General features: G+C 38.3%; 2 protein-coding genes across 2 annotated transcripts; both read right to left on the reverse strand.

Moving 5' to 3' along the window:
• Nucleotides 1–1,239: 1,239 nt before the first annotated feature.
• Nucleotides 1,240–2,198, reverse strand: LOC131708052 (erythroblast NAD(P)(+)--arginine ADP-ribosyltransferase-like). The gene is made up of 3 exons (XM_059009968.1): nucleotides 1,955–2,198; nucleotides 1,620–1,835; nucleotides 1,240–1,288 (listed from the first exon to the last, which is right to left on the reverse strand). The coding sequence occupies exons 1-3, from the start codon at nucleotides 2,191–2,193 to the stop codon at nucleotides 1,240–1,242; spliced, it is 504 nt and encodes a 167-aa protein (XP_058865951.1). The 5' UTR covers nucleotides 2,194–2,198.
• A 5,748-nt stretch (nucleotides 2,199–7,946) lies between these two features.
• LOC131708124 (NAD(P)(+)--arginine ADP-ribosyltransferase 2-like) lies at nucleotides 7,947–11,189 on the reverse strand. The gene is made up of 3 exons (XM_059010312.1): nucleotides 11,084–11,189; nucleotides 10,097–10,754; nucleotides 7,947–8,229 (listed from the first exon to the last, which is right to left on the reverse strand). The coding sequence occupies exons 1-3, from the start codon at nucleotides 11,168–11,170 to the stop codon at nucleotides 8,204–8,206; spliced, it is 771 nt and encodes a 256-aa protein (XP_058866295.1). The 5' UTR covers nucleotides 11,171–11,189; the 3' UTR covers nucleotides 7,947–8,203.
• Nucleotides 11,190–15,066: the final 3,877 nt, after the last annotated feature.

The following is a 15,066-nucleotide window of genomic DNA, read 5'->3' on the forward strand; positions in this document are numbered from 1 at the left end:
ATCAAGAATGGTATTATTGATATCACGAATGGCATTTCTGATATCAAGAATTGTGTTATTGATATCACGAATGGCATTTCTGATATCAAGAATTGTGTTATTGATATCACGAATGGCATTTCTGATATCAAGAATTTTGTTATTGATATCAAGAATGGCATTTTTGATATCAGTAATGTAATCGTGTTCTTGATGTCAAAAATAGAATTGTTTATTGGAAATACAATTGTTGATATCAAAATAAAAGGTACTATTTTTGATATACACAATTGTATTTCCGATATCAGCAATTCTAATTTTGATATCAACAATTCTATTTTTGATATCCTGAATTGTATTTCCAATATCAATAATTCTATTTTTGATATCAAAAAATAACATTGAGAATTGTTGATATCAAAAATAGAATTGCTGATATCAGCAATACATTACTGATATCACTATTAAAATTGCTGATATCAGCAATTGAGGATTAGATGTTAAAACGGCTTGCCATAGACAAGCGCACTCAAGCTTCAGTCCTCCGAAACAACAACGTGCTTCAAGCTGTCAAGTCGAGCTGCCTGCTTTCTTTCACACTGCAAGCCAGCTGTGAAGCCAATCGAGCAATCTAAGAAACCGCTGTCACTGTAATGACCTACTGCCCAGTTTGTAATGTACCTGGCGTAGGTAGGTTGTTTTTCCACGTCGCTCTCTGTCTGGAAATTATTATTATTATTATTATATAAATTGGTTTACTTATTGTACATATCGTTATTATAGTGTTTGTATACTGTGATATGTGGTGGGAAAGCTTTGTTTTTAGTCTTTATTTTTTATTATTGTTCTCGAATCTATTTAGAGAATAAAACCGTAACGCAAATAAATACCAATGTATATAGAATACAATAATTATGTTTATTGGTAAATGTTCTCATGTAAAAATGGAAAATTACAATGAGAAAACATTTAAAAAGGATATTTATAAATCAACCGCTAGCGGTATGATGCGTGTGCAGTTCACATTTGAGTGTGTGTGTGTGTGTGTGTGTGTGTGTGAATGAACACTGTATAAAGTAATAACCGTTATTTTTTATGGATGTATATATTGTTTTATATTATTATTTTTGTCTAGCAAATTAATTGTTTTCCTTTGATCCTTTGAAGTATGTAGGTGTGGTATTGAAGGAGGGCCACTTAATTCATCCTTTTCTTCTTTACTTTTGCCTTGAAACAGACAGGCCGTATGATACGGTAGACTCAATAAACAGCTGTTGGTGAATGACTAATCCAGGACTGATTCTTTAAAAAAAATAAAAATAAATTACACAAAGCAAAATAAGGCCAGCTACACTTGGTCAATTTGCCACCCCCTGGGACCTCCTAGCTTCAGCCGACAATGGCATAGCCCCGGATTCGAACCAGCGATCTCCTATAGGGCGCATCCTGCACGCCAGCAGATTGCCTTTACTGGATATGCCACTTGGAAGTCTGCAATCAAGAGTTAAAGGTCAAACTAAACTTCCTGCGTTTTTGAGCCAGATGGCCTGCCGCAAGATCTCTCTCCTTACCTGCCAGACAGTTGTAAATGCTTGTGGTTTTTGGCAGTGGTGTCAGTCTGATTTGATTCCCGTTGACGTTCCTCCACTCGGAACCTCTCGAATGGCGGCACCAGCACCTCGTCTTCAGTTGGGAACATCGAATAACTTTGAATCGATGCGCCCTGGCATGTGCGCATGTGGAAAATTGTTCCGGATCCAAAATGCATGGCTTTTTGTAGGCTTCGTGAAGTGGAGGTGAACTGGCCGAAGGGGACAGTTTTACCCTTGCCCACGCTTGTGGGCTTGGAAACGCCCCTGTACACATGATAACAGTTTTTAAATTTGGTTTTCAGCTTCTTCAGGGCATCGGTTATGTAAAAATGCATCGCCTTGAACGGGAACCCCTTGTAATTCTTTCGCCTCCATTTCTAAACGCTGTGTTGAAGTCACTGTAAACGCCTGGCATTGTGTAAGCGTAGATGGCAGTGGCTTGTTCTAGAGTCAGATATCCCAGAGATTTGGATTTCATTGCCGATTTTGCGTTGGACCAGGCGGAATTAAATTTTGGGTTCTGTTTCAGTTCTCTAGGCAGGTAAACCTTTTGAACTTTTTGTAACATTTTGTTTCTGCAGCCTTTATATTGATCATCCAGGGAATGTTTTGAGAAGTCCATCGGTATTGGAGAATTCTGAAAATAGGAAAAACAAAATGGCCGCCGTTCATGGACAGCAGATTTTGTGCAGTTGTGCAGTTTTGTGTAGATTTTGTGCAGTTGCATAAATCATGACGATGTGATCACAAAATATCCTTGAAATCTCCCAACCTAAACAATTTTAAAACATTTCCAATTAAGCAAATTGTTTTAGTTCAATTAACGGCTCAATGAAGTAAACTCCTCAGTTGGAACAAAACCCAGCAGAGACACAGACAGACAGTCTGTTAGTTTAGATATTCTTAGAAAAAAACAAATATATATATATATATATATATATATATATATATATATAAATATAAATTAGGGCTTCTAGTTTTGAGTTTTTATTTTTGATAATCACCCTGTGACGACGTCCCTTTAAACATGTTTTGATATGTTAATCAAACTCTAATTACCAAAATAACTAGTTTCTTTTTACCCTCATATACATCTTGATTGATTTAACAAACGACATTGTGCAGCATTGATCTCTCCTGATTCATTTCGTTCTGGCTTCAGTCTAATTATTGCCTAATTCAGCCTTGCAGCTTGTTGTTTTCTAGGCATCTTTAATCGTCAAATACCTTTGAATCAATTGAAAAGTCATTCAATCAATTCCTTTATTAAGGGGGCCTGGGTAAAACAAAACCAGGAGGGTCTGTCTGTGGCACTCCAGAGCCAGGGGGTGATTTGAATTCCTCTTCAATCGCCCCCACCCCGCCCCGTCCCGAATATGCAAAACTACAGACCCATCTCTTTGGTGTATTTCATTATCGGAGCTATAACATAGGAGAAAATAAAGAAACCTGCAGTTAATGCTTATTTGAATACTGATACAAAGTGTGTATGAATATTGAAGAGATTAGTAAATGGATGATTGTACCATTGCCGATAGTAAAATTGGTTTCAATTGCAGGTATTTTCTGTGAAACAGCTCATTTTAATAACTGCAGCATTTTAAATAAAAGTCCTATTTTTTTTATTTTTTTTTAATAATGTAAGATGAATTGAGTGTACTGCAGTCTCATTGAAACTGCTGTGCGATAGGAGTCTCATTGAAACTGCTGTGTAATGGGGAGTCTCATTGAAACTGCTGTGTAATGGGGAGTCTCATTGAAACTGCTGTGTAATGGGGAGTCTCATTGAAACTGCTGTGTAATGGGGAGTCTCATTGAAACTGCTGTGTAATGGGGAGTCTCATTGAATGTTATGTAATGGGCAGTCTCATTGAAGCTGCTGTGCAATAGGAGTTTTATTGAAACTGCTGTGCGATGGGAGTATCATTGAAACTGCTATGCAATAGGAGTCATATTCCCACCCGTGAAGTGCATGAATGCCAGATTATGCTCTATAGTTAAAGTAATAACTCCACACAGACGCACAAGTGATTTTTGAATGATGCTCAAAAAGCTGTTTTATTGCAGAAAGAAAACGAAAGAAAGACCACATCAAAAGCCACGGAGAGAGAGAGACTCCATACAATGCTTTTTCTTTTTTTTTTTTACATTTCATGTTCTGAACATTCAAACACGGACCCTCTATTTCTGAATGTAGCTTTGCTCTTATAAAAGCTGCCAAGTCTTTGACTTAAAAAAACAACAAAAAAAAACAAGTCAATTTGTGTCTCTCCATCTGTTTGAAATGGTTTATACAGCGCACAGCAAATGGCCCACAATGAATGAATTTAGATTGAATATCTGTATTGTGCAGCCTGCGTTGGTCACATGACTCGTGTCACGTGACTGTAGACTCAACTCTGACATCACCCGTGTGTCTTTCCTTTATGCACTGCAATGAAAAATAGAAATAAATGACAAGTGGGTAGCAATGTAAAACACAGACTATATTCATGCAAAAACTGTTCAAGTAACGCTAAACTTTCTCAAACAAAACCTGCAAAACTAATGCAATTACTAGTTAACATTTTTGTTTTATTTGGAATCAGCAATTATTTTAACCACGTTTTCTCCCCAATTTGGAATGCCCAATTACTTTAAAAGAGCCTGTCTGACCACTGCAACCTCCCCCCCCCCACTCCCCCCTGCAGTGACTCAGCTTAAAGAGATGAAGACAGACAAGTATGGCAAGCCGTTTTAACATTTAATCCTCAATTGCTGATATCAAGAATGGTATTATTGATATCACGAATGGCATTTCTGATATCAAGAATTGTGTTATTGATATCACGAATGGCATTTCTGATATCAAGAATTGTATTATTGATATCAAGAATGGCATTTTTGATATCAGTAATGTAATCGTGTTCTTGATGTCAAAAATAGAATTGTTTATTGGAAATACAATTGTTGATATGAAAATAAAAGGTACTATTTTTGATATACACAATTGTATTTCCGGTATCAGCAATTCTAATTTTGATATCAACAATTCTATTTTTGATATCCACAATTGTATTTCCAATATCAATAATTATATTTTTGATATCAAAAAATAACATTGAGAATTGTTGATATCAAAAATAGAATTGCTGATATCAGCAATACATTACTGATATCACTATTAAAATTGCTGATATCAGCAATTGAGGATTAGATGTTAAAACGGCTTGCCATAGACAAGCGCACTCAAGCTTCAGTCCTCCGAAACAACAACGTGCTTCAAGCTGTCAAGTCGAGCTGCCTGCTTTCTTTCACACTGCAAGCCAGCTGTGAAGCCAATCGAGCAATCTAAGAAACCGCTGTCACTGTAATGACCTACTGCCCAGTTTGTAATGTACCTGGCGTAGGGAGGTTGTTTTTCCACGTCGCTCTCTGTCTGGAAATTATTATTATTATTATTATTATATAAATTGGTTTACTTATTGTACATATCGTTATTATAGTGTTTGTATACTGTGATATGTGGTGGGAAAGCTTTGTTTTTAGTCTTTATTTTTTATTATTGTTCTCGAATCTATTTAGAAAATAAAACCGTAACGCAAATAAATACCAATGTATATAGAATACAATAATTATGTTTATTGGTAAATGTTCTCATGTAAAAATGGAAAATTACAATGAGAAAACATTTAAAAAGTATATGTATAAATCAACCGCTAGCGGTATGATGCGCGTGCAGTTCACATTTGAATGTGTGTGTGTGTGTGTGTGTGTGAATGAACACTGTATAAAGTAATAACCGTTATTTTTTATGGATGTATATATTGTTTTATATTATTATTTTTGTTTAGCAAATTAATTGTTTTCCTTTGATCCTTTGAAGTATGTAGGTGTGGTATTGAAGGAGGGCCACTTAATTCATCCTTTTCTTCTTTACTTTTGCCTTGAAACAGACAGGCCGTATGATACGGTAGACTCAATAAACAGCTGTTGGTGAATGACTAATCCAGGACTGATTCTTTAAAAAAAATAAAAATAAATTACACAAAGCAAAATAAGGCCAGCTACACTTGGTCAATTTGCCACCCCCTGGGACCTCCTATCTTCAGCCGACAATGGCATAGCCCCGGATTCGAACCAGCGATCTCCTATAGGGCGCATCCTGCACGCCAGCAGATTGCCTTTACTGGATATGCCACTTGGAAGTCTGCAATCAAGAGTTAAAGGTCAAACTAAACTTCCTGCGTTTTTGAGCCAGATGGCATGCCGCAAGATCTCTCTCCTTACCTGCCAGACAGTTGTAAATGCTTGTGGTTTTTGGCAGTGGTGTCAGTCTGATTTGATTCCCGTTGACGTCCTCCACTCGGAACCTCTCGAATGGCGGCACCAGCACCTCGTCTTCAGTTGGGAACATCGAATAACTTTGAATCGATGCGCCCTGGCATGTGCGCATGTGGAAAATTGTTCCGGATCCAAAATGCATGGCTTTTTGTAGGCTTCGTGAAGTGGAGGTGAACTGGCCGAAGCGGACAGTTTTACCCTTGCCCACGCTTGTGGGCTTGGAAACGCCCCTGTAGACATGATAACAGTTTTAAAATTTGGTTTTCAGCTTCTTCAGGGCATCGGTTATGTAAAAATGCATCGCCTTGAACGGGAACCCCTTGTAATTCTTTCCGCCTCCATTTCTGACCGCTGTGTTGAAGTCACTGTAAACGCCTGGCATTGTGTAAGCGTAGATGGCAGTGGCTTGTTCTAGAGTCAGATATCCCAGAGATTTGGATTTCATTGCCGATTTTGCGTTGGACCAGGCGGAATTAAATTTTGGGTTCTGTTTCAGTTCTCTAGGCAGGTAAACCTTTTGAACTTTTTGTAACATTTTGTTTCTGCAGCCTTTATATTGATCATCCAGGGAATGTTTTGAGAAGTCCATCGGTATTGGAGAATTCTGAAAATAGGAAAAACAAAATGGCCGCTGTTCATGGACAGCAGATTTTGTGCAGTTGTGCAGTTTTGTGTAGATTTTGTGCAGTTGCATAAATCATGACGATGTGATCACAAAATATCCTTGAAATCTCCCAACCTAAACAATTTTAAAACATTTCCAATTAAGCAAATTGTTTTAGTTCAATTAACGGCTCAATGAAGTAAACTCCTCAGTTGGAACAAAACCCAGCAGAGACACAGACAGACAGTCTGTTAGTTTAGATATTCTTAGAAAAAAAGAAATATATATATATATATATATATATATAAAAATAAATATAAATTAGGGCTTCTAGTTTTGAGTTTTTATTTTTGATAATCACCCTGTGACGACGTCCCTTTAAACATGTTTTGATATGTTAATCAAACTCTAATTACCAAAATAACTAGTTTCTTTTTACCCTCATATACATCTTGATTGATTTAACAAACGACATTGTGCAGCATTGATCTCTCCTGATTCATTTCGTTCTGGCTTCAGTCTAATTATTGCCTAATTCAGCCTTGCAGCTTGTTGTTTTCTAGGCATCTTTAATCGTCAAATACCTTTGAATCAATTGAAAAGTCATTCAATCAATTCCTTTATTAAGGGGGCCTGGGTAAAACAAAACCAGGAGGGTCTGTCTGTGGCACTCCAGAGCCAGGGGGTGATTTGAATTCCTCTTCAATCGCCCCCGCCCCGCCCCGTCCCGAATATGCAAAACTACAGACCCATCTCTTTGGTGTATTTCATTATCGGAGCTATAACATAGGAGAAAATAAAGAAACCTGCAGTTAATGCTTATTTGAATACTGATACAAAGTGTGTATGAATATTGAAGAGATTAGTAAATGGATGATTGTACCATTGCCGATAGTAAAATTGGTTTCAATTGCAGGTATTTTCTGTGAAACAGCTCATTTTAATAACTGCAGCATTTTAAATAAAAGTCCTATTTTTTTTATTTTTTTTTAATAATGTAAGAAGAATTGAGTGTACTGCAGTCTCATTGAAACTGCTGTGCGATAGGAGTCTCATTGAAACTGCTGTGTAATGGGGAGTCTCATTGAAACTGCTGTGTAATGGGGAGTCTCATTGAAACTGCTGTGCGATAGGAGTCTCATTGAAACTGCTGTGTAATGCGGAGTCTCATTGAAACTGCTGTGTAATGGGGAGTCTCATTGAAACTGCTGTGCAATAGGAGTATCATTGAAACTGCTGTGCAATAGGAGTCATATTCCCACCCGTGAAGTGCATGAATGCCAGATTATGCTCTATAGTTAAAGTAATAACTCCACACAGACGCACAAGTGATTTTTGAATGATGCTCAAAAAGCTGTTTTATTGCAGAAAGAAAACGAAAGAAAGACCACATCAAAAGCCACGGAGAGAGATAGACTCCATACAATGCTTTTTCTTTTTTTTTTTACATTTCATGTTCTGAACATTCAAACACGGACCCTCTATTTCTGAATGTAGCTTTGCTCTTATAAAAGCTGCCAAGTCTTTGACTTAAAAAAACAACAAAAAAAAACAAGTCAATTTGTGTCTCTCCATCTGTTTGAAATGGTTTATACAGCGCACAGCAAATGGCCCACAATGAATGAATTTAGATTGAATATTTGTATTGTGCAGCCTGCGTTGGTCACATGACTCGTGTCACGTGACTGTAGACTCAACTCTGACATCACCCGTGTGTCTTTCCTTTATGCACTGCAATGAAAAAGAGAAATAAATGACAAGTGGGTAGCAATGTGAAACACAGACTATATTCATGCAAAAACTGTTCAAGTAACGCTAAGCTTTCTCAAACAAAACCTGCAAAACTAATGCAATTACTAGTTAACATTTTTGTTTTATTTGGAATCAGCAATTATTTTAACCACGTTTTCTCCCCAATTTGGAATGCCCAATTACTTTAAAAGAGCCTGTCTGACCACTGCAACTTCCCCCCCCACTCCCCCCTGCAGTGACTCAGCTTGAAGAGACGAAGACAGACAAGTATGGCAAGCCGTTTTAACATTTAATCCTCAATTGCTGATATCAAGAATGGTATTATTGATATCACGAATGGCATTTCTGATATCAAGAATTCTGTTATTGATATCACGAATGGCATTTCTGATATCAAGAATTGTGTTATTGATATCACGAATGGCATTTCTGATATCAAGAATTATATTATTGATATCAAGAATGGCATTTTTGATATCAGTAATGTAATCGTGTTCTTGATGTCAAAAATAGAATTGTTTATTGGAAATACAATTGTTGATATCAAAATAAAAGGTACTATTTTTGATATACACAATTGTATTTCCGATATCAGCAATTCTAATTTTGATATCAACAATTCTATTTTTGATATCCTGAATTGTATTTCCAATATCAATAATTCTATTTTTGATATCAAAAAATAACATTGAGAATTGTTGATATCAAAAATAGAATTGCTAATATCAGCAATACATTACTGATATCACTATTAAAATTGCCGATATCAGCAATTGAGGATTAGATGTTAAAACGGCTTGCCATAGACAAGCGCACTCAAGCTTCAGTCCTCCGAAACAACAACGTGCTTCAAGCTGTCAAGTCGAGCTGCCTGCTTTCTTTCACACTGCAAGCCAGCTGTGAAGCCAATCGAGCAATCTAAGAAACCGCTGTCACTGTAATGACCTACTGCCCAGTTTGTAATGTACCTGGCGTAGGTAGGTTGTTTTTCCACATCGCTCTCTGTCTGGAAATTATTATTATTATTATTATATAAATTGGTTTACTTATTGTACATATCGTTATTATAGTGTTTGTATACTGTGATATGTGGTGGGAAAGCTTTGTTTTTAGTCTTTATTTTTTATTATTGTTCTCGAATCTATTTAGAAAATAAAACCGTAACGCAAATAAATACCAATGTATATAGAATACAATAATTATGTTTATTGGTAAATGTTCTCATGTAAAAATGGAAAATTACAATGAGAAAACATTTAAAAAGTATATGTATAAATCAACCGCTAGCGGTATGATGCGCGTGCAGTTCACATTTGAATGTGGGTGTGTGTGTGAATGAACACTGTATAAAGTAATAACCGTTATTCTTTATGGATGTATATTTTGTTTTATATTATTATTTTTGTCTAGCAAATTAATTGTTTTCCTTTGATCCTTTGAAGTATGTAGGTGTGGTATTGAAGGAGGGCCACTTAATTCATCCTTTTCTTCTTTACTTTTGCCTTGAAACAGACAGGCCGTATGATACGGTAGACTCAATAAACAGCTGTTGGTGAATGACTAATCCGGGACTGATTCTTTAAAAAAAATAAAAATAAATTACACAAAGCAAAATAAGGCCAGCTACACTTGGTCAATTTGCCACCCCCTGGGACCTCCTAGCTTCAGCCGACAATGGCATAGCCCCGGATTCGAACCAGCGATCTCCTATAGGGCGCATCCTGCACGCCAGCAGATTGCCTTTACTGGATATGCCACTTGGAAGTCTGCAATCAAGAGTTAAAGGTCAAACTAAACTTCCTGCGTTTTTGAGCCAGATGGCCTGCCGCAAGATCTCTCTCCTTACCTGCCAGACAGTTGTAAATGCTTGTGGTTTTTGGCAGTGGTGTCAGTCTGATTTGATTCCCGTTGACGTCCTCCACTCGGAACCTCTCGAATGGCGGCACCAGCACCTCGTCTTCAGCTGGGAACATCGAATAACTTTGAATCGATGCGCCCTGGCATGTGCGCATGTGGAAAATTGTTCCGGATCCAAAATGCATGGCTTTTTGTAGGCTTCGTGAAGTGGAGGTGAACTGGCCGAAGCGGACAGTTTTACCCTTGCCCACGCTTGTGGGCTTGGAAACGCCCCTGTAGACATGATAACAGTTTTTAAATTTGGTTTTCAGCTTCTTCAGGGCATCGGTTATGTAAAAATGCAGCGCCTTGAACGGGAACCCCTTGTAATTCTTTCCGCCTCCGTTTCTGACCGCTGTGTTGAAGTCACTGTAAACGCCTGGCATTGTGTAAGCGTAGATGGCAGTGGCTTGTTCTAGAGTCAGATATCCCAGAGATTTGGATTTCATTGCCGATTTTGCGTTGGACCAGGCGGAATTAAATTTTGGGTTCTGTTTCAGTTCTCTAGGCAGGTAAACCTTTTGAACTTTTTGTAACATTGCGTTTCTGCAGCCTTTATATTGATCATCCAGGGAATGTTTTGAGAAGTCCATCGGTATTGGAGAATTCTGAAAATAGGAAAAACAAAATGGCCGCCATTCATGGACAGCAGATTTTGTGCAGTTGTGCAGTTTTGTGTAGATTTTGTGCAGTTGCATAAATCATGACGATGTGATCACAAAATATACTTAATCTCCCAACCTAAACAATTTTAAAACATTTCCAATTAAGCAAATTGTTTTAGTTCAATTTAAGGGCTCAATGAAGTAAACTCCTCGGTTGGAACAAAATCTAGCAGAGACACAGACAGACACACAGACAGACAGACAGACAGACAGACAGAAAGACAGACAGACGGGGGGAAGGGGGTCCCTAGGAAGGGAAATTACAAACTTACTTGTTTAGGGGCCACAAACCACTGAGGGGCCACAAACTGAGCGGCCAATAGGAGAAGAAAGCAGAATTTCAAGAGAGATGGAGCCATCTTCTTCACTGTCCTGTTAGTTTAGATACTCTTAGAAAAAACAAATGTATATATATATATATATAATCTATAATTAGGGCTACTGGTTTTGAGTTCTGGTTTCAGGAGTTATAATATACAGTATATATATATATATATATATATATATATATATATATATATATATATATATATATATATATGCACTGCTGTGCAAGAGTCTTAGACAATATTCAGGAGTTATAATAGATATGGCAGTTGTCAAAGGCTCCACTAGTGTTTTCTACTATTATAACAACTTTGACGGTTAGTTTGGGTGAGAAGAAACCAAACCTGTCAACCCCCATCCATCCATCCATCCATTATCTTTAACCGCTTCATCCTGTGATCACAACAACTCAATGCAAACTACACATGAGCAGCAGCAACTAACATGAAGTGCTGCAGAAACCGTCCAGCAAGGATGAACAACACTGAAGAGAACATCCAGCTTCACTCTTTACACCCAGCACTATTCCCGCCTGCTTTGTACTAGGCTCATCATTTAACATACAACTTCTTGGAAGCTTGTGCTATTTTCACATACAGTTTACCAATAGAAAGTCGTTTAAAAATCCTTTAAATTGATGTGAGGAACAGCAAGGATCAGATAAACGATGCAAAGAGTAGAAACATGCAAAGAAAGATGTCTAAGTTAACCTAATGTCTAAGACTTTTGCACAGCATTAAATTATCCATTTCTTAACATCTGGAAGAATTTCATTGTGATCAATCAGGTTGTGATTTTGTTAAATGAAATCATTTGGAGATCGTTTGAAACAAAAAAAGCTCTTTTTGTATGCATTGTATTTGAATCGCAGCTAACTGTGCCTGCGTTTATTAGTTCATACACAGTCCTGCTGCCTGTTCAGGGAGTTTTCAGGTTTAACCCTGAATGCAGATCCAATTAAACTGGGTAAAACCCTAAAATCAGACCCCTGAATTACAACCAATAGAAACTTTGTAGGATGTCTCTGTGGAGTTTGGAATTGCCCTTACCTGTCAATTGTAATGCAGTCCAGTAGCCTGTCTCTTCAAACACTCAAGGGGTGAGTTGAATTCCTCTTCAATCGCCCCCACCCCGCCCCGTCCCGAATATGCAAAACTACAGACCCATCTCTTTGGTGTATTTCATTATCGGAGCTATAACATATGAGTAAAGAAAGAAACCTGCAGTTAATGCTTATTTGAATACTGATAGAAAGTGTGTATGAATATTGAAGAGATTAGTAAATGGATGATTGTACCATTGCCGATAGTAAAATTGGTTTCAATTGCAGGTATTTTCTGTGAAACAGCTCATTTTAATAACTGCAGCATTTTAAATAAAAGTCCTATTTTTTTATTTTTTAATAATGTAAGAAGAATTGAGTGTACTGCAGTCTCATTGAAACTGCTGTGCGATAGGAGTCTCATTGAAACTGCTGTGTAATGGGGAGTCTCATTGAAACTGCTGTGTAATGGGGAGTCTCATTGAGACTGCTGTGTAATAGGGAGTCTCATTGAAACTGCTGTGTAATGGGGAGTCTCATTGAAACTGCTGTGTGATAGGAGTCTCATTGAAACTGCTGTGTAATGGGGAGTCTCATTGAAACTGCTGTGTAATGGGGAGTCTCATTGAAACTGCTGTGCGATAGGAGTCTCATTGAAACTGCTGTGCAATAGGAGTCTCATTGAAACTGCTGTGCGATAGGAGTCTCATTGAAACTGCTGTGTAATGGGGAGTCTCACTGAAACTGCTGTGTAACGGGGAGTCTCATTGAAACTGCTGTGCGATAGGAGTCTCATTGAAACTGCTGTGCGATAGGAGTCTCATTGAATGTTATGTAATGGGGAGTCTCATTGAAGCTGCTGTGCAATAGGGAGTCTCATTGAAGCTGCTGTGCAATAGGAGTTTTATTGAAACTGCTGTGCGATGGGAGTCTCATTGAAGCTGCTGTGCAATAAGGAGTCTCATTGAAGCTGCTGTGCAATAGGAGTTTTATTGAAACTGCTGTGCGATGGGAGTATCATTGAAACTGCTGTGCGATAGGAGTCTCATTGAAACTGCTGTGTAATGGGGAGTCTCATTGAAACTGCTGTGCGATAGGAGTCTCATTGAAACTGCTGTGTAATGGGGAGTCTCATTGAAACTGCTGTGTAATGGGAAGTCTCATTGAAACTGCTGTGCGATAGGAGTCTCAATGAAACTGCTGTGTAATGGGGAGTCTCATTGAAACTGCTGTGTAATGGGGAGTCTCATTGAAACTGCTGTGTAATGGGGAGTCTCATTGAATGTTATGTAATGGGGAGTCTCATTGAAGCTGCTGTGTAATGGGGAGTCTCATTGAAACTGCTGTGTAATGGGGAGTCTCACTGAAACTGCTGTGTAATGGGGAGTCTCATTGAAACTACTGTGCGATAGGAGTCTCATTGAAACTGCTGTGCGATAGGAGTCTCATTGAAACTGCTGTCTAATGGGGAGTCTCATTGAAACTGCTGTGTAATGGGGAGTCTCATTGAAACTGCTGTGTAATGGGGATTCTCATTGAAACTACTGTGCGATAGGAGTCTCATTGAAACTGCTGTGCGATAGGAGTCTCATTGAAACTGCTGTGTAATGGGGAGTCTCATTGAAACTGCTGTGTAATGGGGAGTCTCATTGAAACTGCTGTGCGATAGGAGTCTCATTGAAACTGCTGTGCGATAGGAGTCTCATTGAAACTGCTGTGCGATAGGAGTCTCATTGAAACTGCTGTGCGATAGGAGTCTCATTGAAACTGCTGTGTAATGGGGAGTCTCATTGAAACTGCTGTGTAATGGGGAGTCTCATTGAAACTGCTGTGCGATAGGAGTCTCATTGAAGCTGCTGTGTAATGGGGAGTCTCATTGAAACTGCTGTGCGATAGGAGTCTCATTGAAACTGCTGTGCGATAGGAGTCTCATTGAAACTGCTGTGTAATGGGGAGTCTCATTGAAACTGCTGTGTAATGGGGAGTCTCATTGAAACTGCTGTGCGATAGGAGTCTCATTGAAACTGCTGTGTAATGGGGAGTCTCATTGAAACTGCTGTGTAATGGGGAGTCTCATTGAAACTGCTGTGCGATAGGAGTCTCATTGAAACTGCTGTGTAATGGGGAGTCTCATTGAATGTTATGTAATGGGGAGTCTCATTGAAGCTGCTGTGCAAAAGGGAGTCTCATTGAAGCTGCTGTGCAATAGGAGTTTTATTGAAACTGCTGTGCGATGGGAGTCTCATTGAAGCTGCTGTGCAATAGGAGTTTTATTGAAACTGCTGTGCGATGGGAGTCTCATTGAAGCTGCTGTGCAATAGGGAGTCTCATTGAAGCTGCTGTGCAATAGGAGTTTTATTGAAACTGCTGCGCGATGGGAGTAACATTGAAACTGCTATGTAATGGAGAGTCTCATTGAAACAGCTATGCAATAGGAGTCATATTCCCACCCGTGAAGTGCATGAATGCCAGATTATGCTCTATAGTTAAAGTAATAACTCCACACAGACGCACAAGTGATTTTTGAATGATGCTCAAAAAGCTGTTTTATTGCAGAAAGAAAACGAAAGAAAGACCACATCAAAAGCCACGGAGAGAGAGAGACTCCATACAATGCTTTTTCTTTTTTTTTTTTTACATTTCATGTTCTGAACATTCAAACACGGACCCTCTATTTCTGAATGTAGCTTTGCTCTTATAAAAGCTGCCAAGTCTTTGACTTAAAAAAACAACAAAAAAAAACAAGTCAATTTGTGTCTCTCCATCTGTTTGAAATGGTTTATACAGCGCACAGCAAATGGCCCACAATGAATGAATTTAGATTGAATATCTGTATTGCGCAGCCTGCGTTGGTCACATGACTCGTGTCACATGACTGTAGACTCA

Source organism: Acipenser ruthenus, chromosome 40, assembly GCF_902713425.1.
Source record: "Acipenser ruthenus chromosome 40, fAciRut3.2 maternal haplotype, whole genome shotgun sequence".
Classification (NCBI taxonomy): Eukaryota; Metazoa; Chordata; class Actinopteri; order Acipenseriformes; family Acipenseridae; genus Acipenser; species Acipenser ruthenus.

Coding starts and splice junctions, on each gene's coding strand:
- LOC131708052 (XM_059009968.1), bottom strand. CDS start 2,193: ATGGACTTCTCAAAACATTCCCTGGATGATCAATATAAAGGCTGCAGA. Junction 1,836..1,954: donor TACAGTGACTTCAACACAGC/GTTTAGAAATGG, acceptor TCATGTGTACAG/GGGCGTTTCCAAGCCCACAA. Junction 1,289..1,619: donor GAGAGGTTCCGAGTGGAGGA/ACGTCAACGGGA, acceptor ATTTTTATTTTT/TTTAAAGAATCAGTCCTGGA.
- LOC131708124 (XM_059010312.1), bottom strand. CDS start 11,170: ATGGCTCCATCTCTCTTGAAATTCTGCTTTCTTCTCCTATTGGCCGCT. Junction 10,755..11,083: donor GGTTTGTGGCCCCTAAACAA/GTAAGTTTGTAA, acceptor TCCTATTTTCAG/AATTCTCCAATACCGATGGA. Junction 8,230..10,096: donor CATTTACAACTGTCTGGCAG/GTAAGGAGAGAG, acceptor TTTTCATTGCAG/TGCATAAAGGAAAGACACAC.